This window comes from Neoarius graeffei, chromosome 26 (genome assembly GCF_027579695.1).
Source record: "Neoarius graeffei isolate fNeoGra1 chromosome 26, fNeoGra1.pri, whole genome shotgun sequence".
NCBI classification, from domain to species: Eukaryota; Metazoa; Chordata; class Actinopteri; order Siluriformes; family Ariidae; genus Neoarius; species Neoarius graeffei.
Genome location: NC_083594.1, coordinates 49,389,933 through 49,409,517, shown reverse-complemented (window position 1 = coordinate 49,409,517; position 19,585 = coordinate 49,389,933). Strand labels below are relative to the sequence as shown.

The window sequence follows — 19,585 nt, the reverse complement described above, 5'->3', positions numbered from 1 at the left end:
CACCTGCCACACACTTATCTGCTCGCTTACACACTGAGCCACCAGCACTCAAGGATAACCAAGCTTTCATCTTTGGGAAGTTTATCTGTTAGTTGACAAAACTTATCCAAAAAAATACCACAAGTGCTTATGAAGAAACCACAGCACTTGGGTCAACCCTTGACTCTTACACTGAGAATCACACTTCTCTGCATTCCAGCCAACCGCACACTGAAAGCAAGTGTCCTGAGTTGCATCTCAGAGCTGAACAAGGAGACACCGTCCATCTTCAGAATAAACTCAGGGTAGCTCTGAAGCTTGCTGATTTGGTGTGTAAACTACTTGCTGTTCATCATTACGGCTTCTGGTTCAACTCTTATGATTGCTTTTTTTTCCTCTCTCTCGCTTCCTGAAGTGACTGTTTCCTGAATGTACGAGGTTGAGCTCTCTGTGGTGCTGATCCTACATGAAGAACGCCATGCGTTTCGAACTCAGGTCATGGCTGATTCAATTAACTCACCAGAGTGTTGAAAATAATCTCATACCTGGGGAAGAAAATCAGAATTTAATTTTGACCAGAAAACATGAAACATATTGCGACCGTTCCACAGTCTCACTGACATTCCTCTTCGCTGTTGGCAGGTCTATAAATATCAGTAATTATCCCTGAGTCTGTTTTCATCTTGTATGATTATGTTCTACTTTCTTTCTTTCTTTGTTTTTTTTTTTTTTCAGTTTGCATCTCTCACATCTTTTCTCTTTTATTTCCCACCTGACCTCATGCTGCTGCACCCTTCCTGAATGCATGTGTGTATGTATGTGTGGAATAAAGTCCGAGAATGTGTGAGCTGATTAAATGGCCGGTGTGTGAGGCTGATCTGCTCAGTGCCCTGCACCCGGCTCCTCCAGCTCCGTCTAAAAAAGAGCTCCGACTCGTGGAGCTGATGAGAAAGCGGGACTCGAAGTCCCAAGTGACAGCAGGGCTCAGAAGGTGAGACTGAACATGACAAACTCTGATATTAACTCGAACGTGCTCCCTTTATTTAACCCTTATTCCAACCCCAAGACCAACACTTCATCAGCGTGACCACCTTCACACACATTTCCTGACACTCTGTGTGAGCTTTCCCAAATGTGAGTTCCAGGCTTTTGGAAGAACGATGTTCCACTTGTGCTTAACACCAAACACCCGTCGCACTGTTTTTCCTTTAATTCGTCACAAGTGGAATGTAGGAAGGGTAGGATTGTCAGTCTTGCGGATGATGAAGTGCATGACGGACGTTGATGGAGTTGAAGTGGGCTGTCTGCGTGTCCCGTTATGATCAGCTCAGACAAGACGACACATGTAGCTCCGAGTCAGAGCGAGCGAGAGAAAGAAAGAAAGAAAGAAAGACGACGTGTCATCCTGTCAGTCCTGCACCACCTCGAGGCACGCTGGTGTTAGTGTCCCGTCCTCTGCCTGTGTCCTCTGCTGTCCGTCTCTCTCGTCCACTTTTTCCTCTCATTTAAGTTCATGACAATCCTGACCTTTAACCCTCGGTGCATGAAGCCAACCAAAAAAAAAAACCAAAACAACAACAAACAAACAAAAAAACACATCCACACGCTCCTGGTGCACTGCACGTTTGCAGATGGCAACAGCGTGTCTCTCCAATGTTGCAGGATATGACACTACGACCTCATTACCATATCTGGATTACCATTTTTAAAAACTGTCAAACGGGGTCTCATTTGCATTTCGTTTTTGAATATGCATGATGGCATGTAGGTTTATGATAACGGTAGCACAGCCTGTTCACGAACAGAGGGAGGAAAAGGTTAATTAGTGTGAAATGGATTCATTAATTTGTTCGTTGTTTTTTTTTTTCCTTCGGCAAACAGTGTTAATGAAATTTGGTTCATTTTTGGTTGGGTTTTTTTTAATCATTGTGACACACACACACAAATAGGTTGTCCCAGAGCTGGAGTATGTCACCTGCACATATTGTACCACACCCTTCCATACAAAGGCTGGCACTTTATGGTTTGTGTGTGTGAGAGAGAGAGAGAGAGAGAGAGAGAGAGAGATCTGGAGGAGGTGTGGGCCGTCATGACATGGCTATGAAGAGCAGGAGATGTGACACACTCCTCATCACTCCTCAAGAAAGAGTGGGACAGGAGGGGGGTCACGGGTGTCACACCAGACAGGGGGTCCACCACTGTGTGTGTGTGTGTGTGTTAGGCGGAGGTGTTGTTTTTGGATAGAAGGGTTACTCTTCATTTTCAAAACACCTCACTTTCCAAACAGCGTGTGGATGGCTGTGTGAAACAGACAGAGTTATAGCCTGCATGTCTCAGCCATGATAGACGCACTTCCATCATTCCATGTCAAGAAATCCAAAAAACGTGCACGAATTTTTTTTTTTTTTTAAATGTTGCTTTGCTGTTCCGTGCTCCATTTTGCACAGGTTCAGTGTACCGAGCTACTAAATGTGTAGTCATTAGTTCCTTTTAATCGTCTTTTATATACAGCGTCGTGAAATTCTCTAATACTCTGAGTGTAACGCTGGAGTTCTCCACCTTGTCTTCAGGATGGAGGTTGAACTATAATTCGAAACTTTTTTATCACTTGCTCAGCCGTTCAAGTAAAAACAGACCTCCGTATACTCAATATACACATTCACATCACACACATACGGTACATATATGTACTCTCACGCGTGTGTGTGTGTGTGTGTTTGATGGCTTCATGTGACCCTACACATGACCCCATGTCAATGTCTGCAACCTTTATGACCTCAGCCGGCTGGTAGAGTGGCAGTGTGAACTCGTTCTTTTTTTATTTTTATTTTATTTATTTATTTTTGTGTGTGTGTGTGTCCGTGTGTGTGTGTGTCCTCAGGCCTGATGGAATTGGCACCGTTACAGTGGAGGAACGTGAACACTTCGAGGAGATTAAAGAACGACTGCGAGTGTTGCTCGAAAACCAGATCACACATTTCAGGTATATACGGCTAGAAATAAACCCATTAGCAAATGCGTCTTTTTATAGAAATAGTTTATGGAAGATGCAGTTTGAGTATTCTTGTGAATTGTGAAAAATAACCGAAATATTTTTGCTGGTATTTAATTTACAAATTACATTTTATTTTGGTTATTATGAATTAATTAAAACTGTAATCCTGTGTAATTTGGTGTAAATGTATATTAAATAAAATAAAACTGTGCTTATTCAATAATTCTATACAAATCTCTTACTTGAATTAAATAATAATAATAATAATAATAATAATAATAATAATAATAATAATAATTATTATTATTATAATTATTATTATTTATTTATTTGTTAATAATTAATATATAATAAATTAAATAAGTAAGTAAATAATTAACAATTAAATAATAATTAGATAATAAAAATATGGATGTAATAAATACATTAATTAATGAACATATCTTATCATGATTATTATTATTATTATTATTATATTAAATATTATAACATTGATTACATTATATAATATGTATTAAATAATATTTATGCTTATAATAATTAATTATTCTTTTTAATAATTAATATATAATAAATTCAATTAATAAGTAAGTAAATAATTAATAATTAAATCATGATTAGATAATTTTAAAAATCAACTTAATAAATTAATGAACATATATAATAATAATAATAATAATAATAATAATAAATCTTATTTTAATAATTAATATATTATACATTTAATTAATAAGTAAATAGTTAATCATTGAATAATTAAATAATAAAACTATGAAATAAATAAATAATAATTTATTTGTGTACTTACTTTAACTCTTGTTTGTTTCTCCCCCTCTCACATGCTCAAGGTACTGTTTTCCATTTGGACGGCCAGAGGGAGCCCTGAAGGCGACACTCTCTCTGCTGGAAAGAGTGCGTCATCTTCACAGCCCACAGAATTCAATGCTAACTATGTTTTGTAAAAGATCATCATCATCCGCTCATATTTACTGTAAAACTGCACACACTATTCATGCCACTGAAATTGTTGCTGCACGTATGTGTCTGTGTGGGTTGCCAGGTGTTGATGAAAGACATCGTAACTCCGGTGCCCCAGGAGGAGGTGAAGTCAGTGATCAGGAAATGTCTGGAACAGGCAGCGCTGGTCAACTACCAGCGTTTGTCTGAGTATGCGAAAGTGGAAGGTAAAATACATACACATGAGTAACTCCTTATGTTTTTTTCAGAATTGTGCAAAAGTACAGTATTGTACAGTAGAAGACGTGGTGGGATATCACTTGAATAGCCGTGTGACTGTGAATATTGCTGAAACTGAATTTTTATTGAGCTCATATCAAGTGCTTTTCTTGCTTTCGATTTTTTAACAATAATTTTGATCCACTCCCCCATTCCTGCGCTGTTCAAGTCTTATTTAAACTTTGCTTCCTTTAAACTGTGCTGGAAGTAATCCGATTTTGCCATCCGAGTACTGACACTGATATGAAACAATCCAGGATGTCCGCTTAAAAGGACTTTTTTCTGCTTACGAGGCTTTCTTTATGGCTTGTTTTATAAACCGTGCTGATTCTTTCCCAGTCTGCACCTGCTCTGTTCTCTACAGTGATGCTTAAATTATATCCAAGTTGTATTTGTACTGTAAGTAAAAATGCATTCAAGCCCCTTCTCTGAAGTCCTCCTCGCTGCTTCCTGTCAGTTTTTCACCTCTTTCCTCCACAAGCTCCCAGGTGTCAAAAAAAAAGTTTAAAAAAATTGTTGTTGTTTTCCTCCTTCAGCGAAGGCCTGCTTTTGAACCCTGCTTCTTTCTCCTCCTTAACCCAGGTTTTTTATCCCTCCATTTCCCTCCAGTTCCTCTCTTTCCTTTCTCTCTCTCTCTCTGTCTGTCTTTATTATTCCTTTCCCTGGGTTTCCCTCTGGCTTTGTTGCTTGTTTGAGACGTTTTCTTGACAAAAATCTCAATACACCAATGCACAGTGTAAGTGCTTCTTGTTGAGTTTTCTTTCATCGACATAAAAAATTAAGTAGAGTATTTGACGACATCCCAAAACTAGAAGGGCACTCAAGAGCAAAGGAGCATAGTCGAGTCTTCTGCGACCAGTATAATTTCCAAAACTATTAGAGTTCCGTGCCTACATCTGTATCCCAGAGGATTACTGGGACCTGTGAATGCGGGTTATGAAATGGAGGCATCATATTTCTACATTGGCTATGTTTCACCACTGGTCAACTTTCCTGCCATGAATTGGATTTTAAGATGTATGGCATTGTTGAGCGCAGACTTTCGCCAAGGCGCCGCCATGACTCGGATCCACTCCAAAATTTAATGGATTCTTCCTTGGTCCAAGTGACTACCTTCCACCAAGTTTCATAGAAATTGGGTGAGTAGGTTTTGCACGATCCCACATAAAGTCTGATAAACAACCAACCAAACAAACCGCAACAAAAACATAACTTCATTGATGGCGGTAATAATGTCTCAGCATATTTTCAGTGAATTGGCTTTTTGACTGGCTTTGTATTGGTGGAAATGGGGCATGCAAGTCTTCAACAGATTTCGTTGGACAAAGACATTTTACATGGGCTTCCAAACAATGTCCATAATGGTCCGTATCTTAAGAAACAGCAACAGCCATTGGAGATACTTAAGGTAAAGGAGCCGTAATGAATCAGATCCTGAGGCAGTGTGTGTTGCAGCCTTCCATGGTATGAAGTTGGCTCGAGTAATGGTTAAGCCCAGCTATGCAATCCAGTTAACACTATTAAAACTTACACTGTTAAACCCGACATTGTCTTAATGACTGGTAGAAGGTCAAGCAGTGTATGATTGCCTTGGTTGAAAGAATCCAGCCCATCGTTCTCAATTCTCACCCACTCAGCTCAAATACTGCATTCAAACTGTGACAATGCTGATGATTATCAAGTGCAAGAACACACCAAAGTGAGCAGTCAATGCGAAGTCAAATGTTAGTCAAAGGAAATATTTTCTTAGTAAATTTACCACCATATCTGAGGAAAATGTTGACATTCTCAACGAATTGATCTCATTTCTAAAATCAGAGTTTCCAAAAAGACTTTTGGTGATGTATTTAACTAAATTATGGGCTAGTTGATGCTCAGCGTCCATCTTTCCCAGCTGTTTAGCAAGTGTGTTCTCAAGGCAAAGACATCAGGTCAAAAGCACAAATCCATCAGTAAGATTTGAACGCAAAAACTATGCTGCTTGCTGTGGGTGGGAATTTTCCATTTGAATGGATCTACACTCCTAAAAATAGGTTCCTCGAGAGTTCTTTGGAAGGAGTCTTAGGCCCTGTCCACATGGCAACGGATTCAGGTGAATCTGATAAAATTGTTTATCGTTTCGGCCTGGCGTCCACATGGCACCGGCGTTTTGGGTGCCCCAAAACGAAATCTTTTGAGAACGGGTTCCAGAGTGGAAAAATCTGGCAACGGCGCCGTTGCGAAGTCGTCTGGATGAGTAGAACGGATTTGTTTACGATGACGTCACAACCACATGACTGTCAGTGCTTCACGCCAGGTAGAAGTGTAACGAACTCGATGCGAGTTGTCAACAAATCCTATAACTTGGTTCATGAAACGCGCTTACAAAATATTTTCACTGTGAATATTTATTGTGTAATGGTGCAAAGTGAGAGAGAGAGAGAGAGAGAGAGAGAGTGAGTGAGAGAATAGCCCTTAGGGCAGAGTCTTTAGTCCAAACACTGCGGAAGCAGTACCAAACCGCGCACTGCCCGTGCGCTTTCCAAAAACAAAAACAATCCCGCCAGCAAAAATAGGAAAAAAAACGGAGCGATCTCACCTCTTCAGATGTTGGTTTAAGTCCGACAATACATTCCTCAAAAAGGGCGTAGAAGAACAAAGTAATCCATCAACGTGTAGCATTCAATTTATTCCGTACCATTAAAGAATTCTGGAGGATATCAGAATGTTTGCGTACCGGCTTCCATCTACCCCCGTTCATTCCTCTTTCCGCGTCTTTCGTTTTACGCTACTGATTAATAATCAAAACTTTATGTGGCTGATGCTACAGAAGAAGGGGTTTATGCGCATGCGTCTACTTCTTCTATTGTTCTGGTGTCTCCGATGGGACCGTCTTACAGCGCACGTAGAGGTGTGGCATGTGTATCGCATCGTTTTCAGCAAGCGTTGCGTTGCCATATGTACCTGATATTTTACTGATCCGTTGCCCATGTGGACGCGATATTTGAAAAAAAAAATCTCGTTGCCGTTGTCGTGTGGATGTAGCCTTAAAGAGGTTCTATTTGGAACCTTTTGTGAAAAAAATGCTGAAGCTGTAGAACCTAGGTTGCTTTCACATGTGTAGAGTTTTATCTGCTTGGTGTAGAACACTTAGTTCTTAGGCAGGTGAGAACACAGCAAAATCAAATCACAAAAACAAACTGCTCCAAGAGTGCTTCAGCAGGATGGTCCTGGTCCCGTTCCAAACAAACTCTAGCGTGGTTCAATAATCACACCGTGAAACTGATCCGACTCTGAATCAACTCAAGTGCAGGAAGTGAATCAAACCTGCCTTGTGTTTTGGGTTGAAGCTTTTTTTTTTCCTGCTAAACTGAGCCGTGTTCTCCATGCTTGGGTGATTGTTTTGGTTTCTACGTTCACTGAGTGAAGGTTTCTTCACCTTTTTGTTTTTTGGTTTTGTTCAAAACAAAACAAACTCAAAGGATCAAATTTTGCTCTGATTCAAATTCGGCAAGGTGTAAAAGCACCCTTCGATTGCAAGATCAACTCTAAATTCCCAAATCAGTTCTACCAAGTATAAATAAAATCCAAGATAGCATGATTTTTTTTTTTTTGCAGAACACCTCCTTTAAACCAGTATTCTTTCGAACCAGTATTAAATTAAAAGATCCCAATTTCTTCCCACACCTCGCACCTTTGTAAAATCCCTTAGAGCCTCTAACACACATGCATGGAGAATTCCTCTCTCTCTCTCTCTCTCTCTCTGTCTTTCCTCTGACCCCTGCTCTTGCATGCCCGGTCCTCTTTTGTAGGGAAAAAGAGAGAAATGTATGAGCATCCTGTCTACTGCTTGGCGTCACAAGTGATGGATTTAACCATTCGTGAGTACCTGCCCTCATCCTCCACCAGTCCATGCCTTTTCTTCTGCCCTTCCTCATCACTATCAGCACCTCACCTGACTTTTCCACACTCCAACCCCTTGACCAATAACATCCTGTCACTCTTTTTGCTTGCCTTTATAAAAAAAAAAAAAACCCGCTCTCCTTGTCTGGCTGAGTCGAGCGTCAAATATTCAGCCAGTCAGTCCACTTTCATCATCCTCTCATGTTTGTTTGGAGCTTCCAGCACTATCTCGGTTAGCTTTTCTTTGGTTCCTGTTGCTGAGCTGTGCATTTCCTGTCTGTTGCGATTTGAATGCATTTTTACTTTTGCTTCTGTTTGACTTCCTTCCTTCGCACCTCAGCCATGTCACAAGCTTTTCGACAGAGGTCAGGTACTGTATGAACCCTGCATACTGGGGGACCGAACTAGTAGAACTCAAAGATCTAGGAGGTTTTTTGTCTTTTTTTTTTTAATGACTGTCGGGTCTGTCTGTCTTTTCAACCCATGACTACGGTTGTGTTTTGTTTTTGTTTTTTATTTTAAATGTGTGTCGTCACAGTCTACTGTTCGATATCACTGTCTGTCTCACATCAGGACACTAATGTGGTTCAGGATCAATGTCTTTTCTGTATTCTCACTTCTGAAAAGCGCAAAGGGTCAAGTTTTGTTTGCAGACGTCTTTCTACTCTTTCCCTGTTATTCTGTCTGTCCTCTCTGGCTGTCTGTCTCTCTTATCCTCCGACTTTAGCCTCAGAAAAACGGAATGGCGGCTGACTTTCTCTCTTCTCCTTCTTCTGCCCTTTTCCTCCCCTCCTTCTCTCTTTTATTCTCTTTGTTCTCTAGTTGAGAAATCTCAGAAGGATCAGAAGGATCCAGGTGAACCCTTTTGTTTGACTAATTACTCAAAAAAAGAGCATTCCCTGTCCAGACTTGGCGTTATGCTAACTTCTGCTAGTTCTCCATCTCTAAATGTTTACAGCTAAAAATAAAATCGCTAGAATTTAAAAAAAAAAAAAAAGATTCGAATCGTATCTGTAGAGAGGGAATGACTCGAACCGTGATGACTACTGCTTCATCCCTTTAACATATACAGCCTTGTAATGAAAACTTATCTTAGATTAGAGAAAACAGTAGTGCTACAGCGCTGTTAAAAATGAAGAAAAAAGTATTGGCCCCCACTTGGTTTCCCTTCTTATTTGTTGCACTTCGTGGTTTGAGAACTAAAACCTAACAAAATGTCATATTAGTCAAAGAGAATCTTGTTTGGTGAAATCTGAACATGTTCCCTTTGTCTAAAATTACGTCTCGTCCTAAACATACAGTCTGACAATTCAGCAAAAATAGTGCACAGCAGCCGGGGGGGTTGGGGGTCAATACTTGTTCACAGCATTGTATTATATACTAGGTAAAACCAGGCTGTAACAATTTAATTCTACATCACACGTGTAGAATTAAATCATATCTCCTGTGCATTCCTTAAAAAAAGAAGAAAAAGAAGAAGATGCCTTTGCGCCATCTGCAAATTGGGTCATTTTGTTTATCGTTCATATCCAAGTCACTTCATGCTGGAGGTAGATCCGAGAGAAATCTGCTTCTTCATCACTCCTCTCTGTTGTGTGTGAAATACCTGATTTGGCACAGCAAGGCATTTCTTCTGCAGTAGGTTTGAAGGTGTTTTGTACTGCGGATCTCGCTTTCATTTTAACCCTTTAATCCAGAAGCGGTTCAGTCTAGAGGTCAATTCAGTGCGATTTAACAGGCCACGTGGACGGTTAAAGGGTTAACTGGAAAGCTGGCAGTGTGTCGAGTGTATTATGTGATGGAGACCCATTGGCTGAGAAGAGTGAGGACTTACCAGTGTTCAAAACTGATGTTTCTGTTCATTTCATTTCATTCAAGCAGAACTGGATCATAAAATACACTCATAAAAGAGCTGGATACGTAAATATGCTCTCACCAGCTAGTTTAATAGGAAGTTCATCCAGCAGCGTGATGCAGAATAGCATTACAGATGCAGGTCGAGAGCGTTAATTAATGCTCACAAAAAAATAGAAATCAGAATGGAGGAAAATGCGATATTAGCGACACATTTGGTTGGTTTGAGTGTTTCAGAAATCTACCTTGGTTATCACACACAACAGTCTGTAAAGAATGTTGCAAAAAAAAAAAATCCAAGGAACGACTGGTGGCTCAGAGACAGGGAGGCTCTGGCAACTCAAATAACAACTCTTTACAACTGTGTTAAGCTGAAAAGCAACCCAACACTTTGAACCTTGAAGCAGATGGACTACAAGAGCAGAAGATCACGTTGGGTTCCACTCCTGTCAGTCAAGAACAAAGCCTCTGATGCTACAAGTGGACATGTTCCCCCAAACTGGACAGATGAAGATTGGAAATGTTTTTCCAAAGCAAAGAGTTTCTGAAATACTCCAATCCAGGGCTTTGAACCAGAATTTTTTTCCTATTGGTTCGTTCCGAACAGAAACGGAATTTTAACGTTTCCGGTTTTGGGTTCCACCATTAAATAGCCGTTCCCGAACCGGTTAGAACAAAAAAATTTCATTCCCGGAACGGTTAATTACGTTCCCTGTCAGCTGTTTAACAAATGGCTATAAAATTATGTCTCTGTCTCATCCAGCTTAAGCCAAATGTAGGCTAATTCTATTACAACCTTCATTAAATAAGACAAGAAATAATTCAAGACAATTATTATTTCAAATGTTGGCGATTTGGATTCTCAGTATGTCTTCCCATCTACACAAACAGAAAAAGTGCCAAAAATGAAAGATAATTCGTTTAGTGTGTTACCAAAGGCTAGTCAGGCCCTATGCATTGATAGGCTAACAGAGGTTAATGTCATTTAATGTTCGCGAGCCTCTCATTAACGTGGACAAATATATTGATATTGTGTTTGAAATTGACGTTTTTGAATAACGATAGACTCTTATTTAAGATGTGGAGACGTGATAGTAGTCCACCCTCCCGCTCTCTCCATTCAGTCAGCGAACGTCACACAGGAAGTGAACCCCAGCGGGTCATAGAAACTTGCGCAGGAGAAGAATGACTTTTTTATTTGTAGGCTACGGAAACTTTGAGGAATGAAATAAAAACCGGTATTAACCGGTTACCATTATTTTTAATAAGCGTTTCTGTTCCGGAACATAAAAAATAATAAAGTTTCTGGTTTCGTTTCTGTTCCATGTGAAATAGAAAAAGTTCCCGGTTTTCGTTTTCGTTCCTTGAACCGGTTCAAAGCCCTGCTCCAATCTGACACGAGAGATTATATATATATATATATTTTTTTTTCTCTCGTTCTGATGTTTGATGCAAACATTAACTGAAGCTCTCGATCTGTATCTGCATGAGTTGATGCATGGCGCTGCTTTCACCTGATTGGCTGAGTGTACAGGTGTTCCTATTAAAGTGGCCAGCGAGTGTGCACTCAGTTAGGTTTCCGTAATCACTCTTCTCAGTCAATACCCTGGTCTTATTATCATGTTAACTATCCGTCATTAACCTCAGTGTTCATAAACATCTGTTTACTTTGCAACACCATCTCCATGACGTTGGATTTCATTCGATGGAACACTCCCATAAAGCTCTGTGTCTTATGTGTAACCATTTTGCTAGAAAATAAATAAATAATAATCAGGGAACATTAATACTAACCTTAACATTCCCCAACTTTCTTTATTATTTTTTCTTTTTTTTTTTTTTGTTGAAGTGAGACAAAGATTAAAAATTAAAAAAAAAAAAATGTACGTAAGGGCCAAGAGATTAGCGAGCACAGCTTCCTGCACGTGCTAAGCATTCTGCATGATAACTGTAACATACTTTTTTTCTGCTTTATTTTGACTCATTACACTTGCATTCTTCTTTTTTGACAAAATCTGATCACTTTATGGAAAGAGCAAAGTCTAAAACTGCTGAAAAGAGCATTAGATTTTAGATATTCAGCTTAAAAAAATAATAATAATACAAGAGCCTTGGTCATAAAATTAACCCTTTTCTGCATAAATTATGGAAAAATACATATTCGTTCTTTTTGATTTTCTTTTCTGAAATATTTTATTTACTTACTCTGTAAAATAATTGATATTAATAATTTTAACCCTTTTTTTTTTTTACTAAATATAACTTCTGTATCATTAATCATGACTAAAAATCTATTTCCTAAATGAAATATTGCAACAGTCCTGACAAACTTTATGTAATTTCGGACTGCCGAAAATGTTTTTAAAATGTTTGTAAAATGACTAAGATGTTAACTTGAGTACATCTGGCATAAAACATGTTTTAATTAATTAATTAGGGATTTTGTGTCGAGAATTTGGACAAGTATACCAGAGACATATAAGGTATATACCAGAGACCGGACATTGTGCATGAAAGGGTTAATACATATTGCAGTTTTAGATGATACAGACCTCACTGCTTGTGTTTTAGAGAATCGTCAGGATTTTAAAGAAATGTTAATTGTGAAAATTCTATCGTTTTCTATTTTTATGTAGTCAGCAATCTCAAGTGTATGATAGCTGCTGTACATAAGAGTAGACAGAAGGAAGGTTTTAGGCCCGTGTGTGTGTGTGTGTGTGTGGTTGCTACGTCTGCGTCCAGTTAACAGTTAACAGTTTTGCCCTTGTGCCTCAGAGAACGTAGGCCGCTTAGTTACGCCTGCCAAAAAACTGGAGGACACTCTCCGCCTGGCCGAGCTGGTCATCGAGGTGCTACAGCAGAACGAGGAGCATCACGCAGAGGTGAGCTTCATGCAAAACATGTGCCATGTCTCACGTGCATTCACACGCTACAAAAGTACAGTATATACAGTATAGTCACAAGAGTGCACAAACTTATGCACATAAGACACATAAGGCTGTCACTGCTGTAAACAAGAAATGAAATGTCATTTTTTTCTGAAATCACATGCCGATACAGGGTCAGGACAGTAACTCAGGACAGTAACTGGGATGGACTTGAAGATGAATCTCGAAAGCCACATTTCGACGGTGTTTCTGGAATTTTCCGGAGGTGCAGGAATGAGAATTCCTGAAGAAACCATGACTCAAAAGTATATCGGATTAGACTTTGAAACGAAATCATGGCCTGTTGTGGGAAAACAAATGAAGGATTTTAAAGAAATAATCACAATTCTAACAAGCAAAAGGAAAAGGTTGGGTTTGTTTGTTTGCAATATTAGTCAAATTAAATTTTGACTTATTGTATCTTCGCATTATTAAAACAAAACAAAAGCACTAGACTGTCTAGCGATGGTTAGACGTCGGGCTTATGGATGATAAAAATAGTCACTGAGGACAAACAGAAAGAAATCGCTTCAGCTGCTGGTTGCATCAGAGGTGGTCAAAGTAGCCAAGGTGTTTTTTAAATTTTATTTATTTATTTATTCCCCCCCGTAAACTTACTTACTTTTTTCAGTAAATACTGTCGTCAGTCTTCAAATTCTTCTCTGGTTAAAGTAGACAAAAATAAAGTCTTACATTTACCTCAATTAAAAGCACACGATGCTGTCCACCTCAAATCACACACTGATTTTTGTTCCTGATAGTAAACCAGAACGTCAGGGATGTAGCAGTTCAACTGGCCTGCCGTCAAAACCACCATGACGACCAAAACATCAAACAGAACCGAAAGGTGACAATGTGAGAGGACCAACCTCCACGCCAAACTGCTTACAGCAGGAAAATCAACAAAGGACTAAGTTTTGTTCCCCAAGGGAAGTCAGAAAAAGTCCCTTCCCACGCCATGTGGCGCACAGGGCAGTGCCAATCTCCATTTCCGTAGCCCTCGGCCTCTCGCCTATAACATAGCTAAGGTTACAGTGGGGGGCTGGTCCTCTGGTAACCACAAGAGTTTGACTCCCCACTCACATCTGTATTGCAGCGTGCCTTGCCAGACAGCAGCAGGTACCATTTTTATGATGGTCTTTGGTATGACCCGACCGTACTGTAAGTAGAACTCACGATTTCCCGATCGAGAGGCAGACACGCTAACCACTAGGCCAACTCGCGGCTCCCCAAGGGAAGATCAACCCAAAACATCAATCAGAACTGAATTCGTATTATAAATGAGAGAAGAGATACAACTCGAGTCAGAAGAAAATGTGTTAATTTGACCGAATTACTAATTTGTTCGCAAAAATTTGACAATACAATGGCCAAGTGTGATACAGGAAGATGAGTTCTTTCAAATAAACAATCAGAACTGAAATCCACTGAGAACTGAGTGAGGGAGGAGACACGATTTAACTGAAAATAAACAAAGTTATAAACAACAAATAAAATCAACAAACAAAGACCAAGTTTTGTTCCCCGAGGGAAGATCTACCCAAAACATCGATCAGAACTGAAATCGGATGATAAATGAGAAAGGAGATACAATTCTAGTGAGAGGCCTGGAAAATCCGTTAATTTGGCTTAATTAGTCGCTCGTTATCAGAAAATTTGACAAAACAACGACCAAGTTTTGTGCGGAGTGATGAGTTCTTTCAAACAAAACAATCAGAACGGAAATCCGTGGAGAACTGACTGAGGAGATACGATTTAACTGAATTGTGGATGATGGATGGACGACAGACGCCACACCATGGCAACAGCTCATCGGCCTTACGGCCAGATGAGCTAATTAGTGCACCTTTCATAAGATAAGGGGTATAAGAAAACATTTGCTCAGGCTAGCTAACAACAACAACTTTATTGCTAATCTCTCATGCTAGCTCGCATTATAGAGTACGTAATAACTCTGACCATACAAACTAGCTGAATGCTAATCGATAGTTTGTAATAGCTTGATACAGTGTCGTAATCGAGTCACTAAACCTTGAGTCCGAGTCCAGTCTCGAGTCCCCTGTGTTCAAGTCCGAGTCATTCAAGAAAATTTCGAGTCGAGTCCAAGAACAAGACTCCACCTGCACCATTTGACGGTGTCTGTTGCTGCCGTTATGTGAAAGCGTCTCTGCTACTGTGTTGGACTAACATTCCTGCTCGACTGCCCCATTTTAGTTAACAGGCTACAGATAAAACGCTAATTCATCGCTTAGCAAGCCCCGCCCACTATCAGCAGGGCAAATAACATGAGAGAGGGTTAACACTAGCTAGTTCATCGCTCAGCAAGCAAGCCCCGCCCACTATCAACAGGGCAATGAACATAGCGTGTCACTTCCTTCTCCGGGTGGAGTCTCGCCAAATGACGATTGAAGTTCGAGGTTGTCCCCGTCGTCTCCTCGATAGTTCTTCTACATATGGAACACATAGCAGTGGATTTTTTCCCACTGCACGAGAAGTCTGTATAAGCAAAGCGGACAATCCTAGCGGCGTTCTGTCCAGGCATTATAGCGCCATTAACGTTAGATTGATCCTGAACATGACGTATGAACAGGTGAATGTGCATTCTCTTAGACTAAATTAGTATAAACATTAATGTAGATATAAATATATTTTGCCAAATTATTATGGCATGCTACAAAAAATAAAGAAAAAATCCGAGTCCTCGTCTCCGACTTACAAATCCAGATGCAGTTAACGCACGAGTCCAAGTTTGAGTCATTAGTGCTCAAGTCCAAGTCAAGTCCCGAGTCCTTAAAATTAGGGTACGAGTCAGACTACAAGCCTGGCTCAATATAAAAGTTACGTAGCAACATTTGTCACATCTGTTGAATACATTTTTTGTTGAAATTTCTTAGGAGTTCCTTGAAGTTGTCTGATGCTAAAATGAGAAATGTAGTGAGTGGAAAAGTGTCGTAAATATATTTGTAAGTGAGGAATTGTATTTGAGTAAGTGATTTCCATGTACAAAATATACTGAATGCAAAGTTTTTTGTTTTGATATGCCACTTGACCAATCATACTCCCTTAGTAGAAATGCGGCTAGAATTCCTAAAAAAGCTTCCTGGTTTCCTCCGATGAGAATGCACCTTATCATAGGCAAATATCCTTCATTCGAATGCAAGACACATTTGAGACTTTTATTCCTTTATCAATGAACTGACTCTTTAAACTGATTCTGTTGAGCTGCTGACTTGATACTGAAGATAATTTGTTGTTTAATGCTCATCAAATGTAAACTGATTTCCCAAACAGATGCTGAATTTGTGTAACTCTGGTACGTTTTTAATTGATCAGTCCCATAACCCCACAGCTGCATGCTTCCAGTGAGCGCAAATCAGTCCGACTCCTATGGAATCAATTTTGTGCCAAAATGTTCATACAATACTTTTGAAAAATCAAACAAAAACGACAAATCAAAATACAAAAAAACAAAAAAAGTCAATTTTTTTAGACCGGCAAACAAATTATTTATGTAATCGTGCAAAATATCAGTCTATTACTCTTCAGAAACCTTTTATTTTTGTTCCGCGTCTTTCTCAGTTCTGTTTGACGTAATTTATTTTGGTTGCGATTCCAGCTTTCTCGTTTGCGCTCCCTGACTTTTTGCTTGCAGTTTTGGCACAAACTTCACATGTGGGCGGGCTGTCCAGGAATGCATTCCCATTGGCTAACTTGTGTTTGACTGACAGCTACGCTCAGCCATTCCCCCGGAGGCTGTTGCGGCCATTTCCTACTCGGATTTTGTACTACTGCAACACGTACAACACATTTGTCCCGCACTTACACTTTGTTGAATTAATTCAATATCATAGTCGCCACTGAAGTCCACTCGATCCTTGTTTACCGTCAATGGATCGGTCACTCGTCAAACAGTCCGCCAAAATCCGAGTAGGGAATGGCTGAGCGTAGCTGTCAGTCAAACACAAGTTAGCCAATGGGAATGCATTCCTGGACAGCCCACCCACACGGGAAGTTTGTGCCAAAACTACAAGCAAAAAGTCAGGGAGCGCAAACGAGAAAGCTGGAATCGCAACCAAAATAAATTACGTCAAACAAAACTGAGAAAGACGCGGAACAAAAATAAAAGGTTTCTGAAGAGTAATAGACTGATATTTTGCACGATTACATGAATAATTTGTTTGCCAGTCTAAAAAAATTGACTTTTTTTTGTTTTTTTGTATTTTGATTTGTCGTTTTTGTTTGATATTTCAAAAGTATTGTATGAACATTTTGGCACAAAATTGATTCCATAGACTCCGAGCGTTCCTGAAGGTCCACATCACTTCACAGCCGTTCTGGTTGTATGATTAAATTGAAATTAATAAAATTTATGACACTTTTAAAGTGCTGTGAAACTTCAGAACTTTGGCCTCACGAAAATAAAACCAGTTGCAGCATTTATTTATAACATCCCGAATCATTTACCAGTCCTCACACACTGTATCATGGTCTCGTTGTGCTCTTAATGTACAGCGATCCAATGATTCAAGCCATCTTTATGATTTCTTGTGAATTTTTTTTTCTCAAAAATGGGTTGAGCAACAGTGGATGCTTATGGAAATATTAATAAGTAAAAACCATCACCTTGCTTTGGGAAAGACTGCAGGTCTGATACGATGCTCCAGAAGGAAAAGCATGTTCTCCTGCCATTTTTGAGCTCCGGATGCATGAGTACAGTGTAATGAGATACTTTTGGTGGAATGAAACATCAGAAGGGTATTATTTATCTTTCCCATTCATGGACAATATTTGTGCTGCCATTCTTGCTTTTAGGGGTGTGATGGTATGAGGATTTGGTAGTATGCACTCTTAGGGGGAAACAAAACAAACAAACAAACAAAACAAATCATGCGTTTTTAAACTTTGTCAAAGGATTTGAACTGTTGTAGAATTCTGGATTTTACCTTTTTTTTTTTCCTCCCCCCAAAAAGTGTACCATGCTAATGGAAATATGTGTACTGTTAATGTAACGCTATAGTAGTACAAGTAATAGTATTGTTTGTTTGCTATTTTTAAATGTATTTATTTATTCGTTTTTGTATATTTCTTTATTTGATTTGCTTTCTTTCATTTATTCATTGTTGATTGTTTTATTTTTGTTTTTAATTTTTGTTCATGTGTTTTTTTTAAATTAATTTTTCATTTATTTGTTTTGGGGCGGCACGGTGGTGTAGTGGTTAGCGCTGTCGCCTCACAGCAAGAAGGTCCGGGTTTGAACCCCGTGGCCGGCGAGGGCCTTTCTGTGTGGAGTTTGCATGTTCTCCCCGTGTCCGCGTGGGTTTCCTCCGGGTGCTCCGGTTTCCCCCACAGTCCAAAGACATGCAGGTTAGGTTAACTGGTGACTCTAAATTGAGCGTAGGTGTGAATGTGAGTGTGAATGGTTGTCTGTGTCTATGTGTCAGCCCTGTGATGACCTGGCGACTTGTCCAGGGTGTACCCCGCCTTTCGCCCGTAGTCAGCTGGGATAGGCTCCAGCTTGCCTGCGACCCTGTAGAAGAATAAAGCGGCTAGAGATGATGAGATTTATTTATTTTGCTCTGGGGTGGTGTAGTGGTTAGCACTGTCGCCTCACAGCAAGAAGGTCCTGGGTTTTGGTCCCAGCGGCTGGCAAGGAGTTTGCATGCTGTCCGCATGGGTTTGCTCCGGTTTCCCCCAAAGACATGCAGGTTAGGCTAATTGGTGGCTCTAAATTGACCGTGAGTGTGAATGGTTGTCTGTGTCTATGTGTCAGCCCTGTGATGACCTGGCGACTTGTCCAGGGTGTACCCCGCCTTTCACCCGTAGTCAGCTGGGATAGGCTCCAGCTTGCCTGCGACCCTGTAGGACAGGATAAGCAGCTACAGATAATAGATGGATGGATGGATGGATGGATGGATGTTTTGCTCTGTTGTTAACAAAATACTCTCCTCTATGACGTACCCTAAAGGACCGAACTACTACCAAACTATGAAAAATCAGACAAATGGCTCAAAATTATTTTGATAATCTGAAAAAATTGCACGTTATTAATCAAACAGCTAAACACTGATTAACGATAAAAGACTAATCAGTAACAATGGGCTTTCATACTGTTTCACCCCTAATAGCGTTAATCCTCATTATGACTGGAAACTGCCTTTACTGGGAGAAAAAGAAAAAGAAAGTCTTTGGACTTAGAGCCCAACGCTGATTGTTAGCTTGTCATGAATCACAGAGATGATCAGTAACCTTAATTGTGTTCTCTCGCTGTTTGTTGGGTTGCCTGGACACATTCGAAAGGGTAAAGAGGTATGTTAAAAGGTCTGAGATGAGCCCCCATGACCCCTTCAATCCTTCTCTCCTTCCCCATCTCTTCTTCTGCATGCCCAGTACTTGCTTCGTCTTGGACAAAGGGTTTATTATATTCACCCCCCTCCCCATCCCCACCCCCACCCTCTTCTTTATAGAAGTAATTCCTGCTGTATTCTGAGGGCATTAACCAAACTGCTTGTGTGGGCACGAGTGCCAGACGGACGGCTTCTTCTGCTGCCCTGAAGCGGCTCCAGACGAGCCCTCTGAAAATGAAACCAAGCTCATTTTCACAGACGTCGTCTTGCACAACCCTTCTAATTCCCCCGCCTCCTCCCTTTTGCTCTGGACAGTAAAATTGCAAGTGTTGAATTCTCATCCTGTACTTAACTTAAGTGTTGAATTC

At 40.0% G+C, this 19,585-nt stretch overlaps 1 protein-coding gene across 2 annotated transcripts in view; it reads left to right on the top strand.

Annotated features, from left to right (window-relative positions):
- Window positions 1–19,585, top strand: part of cadpsa (Ca2+-dependent activator protein for secretion a) — a 210,790-nt gene that overhangs the window by 142,491 nt on the left and 48,714 nt on the right. For both annotated transcript variants that reach the window (XM_060910653.1, XM_060910652.1), the window contains exons 14-17: window positions 2,861–2,962; window positions 3,823–3,886; window positions 4,035–4,158; window positions 12,722–12,828. In XM_060910653.1, the coding sequence (XP_060766636.1) occupies window positions 2,861–2,962; window positions 3,823–3,886; window positions 4,035–4,158; window positions 12,722–12,828 (397 nt within the window). The remainder of the gene's footprint in view (window positions 1–2,860; window positions 2,963–3,822; window positions 3,887–4,034; window positions 4,159–12,721; window positions 12,829–19,585) is intronic.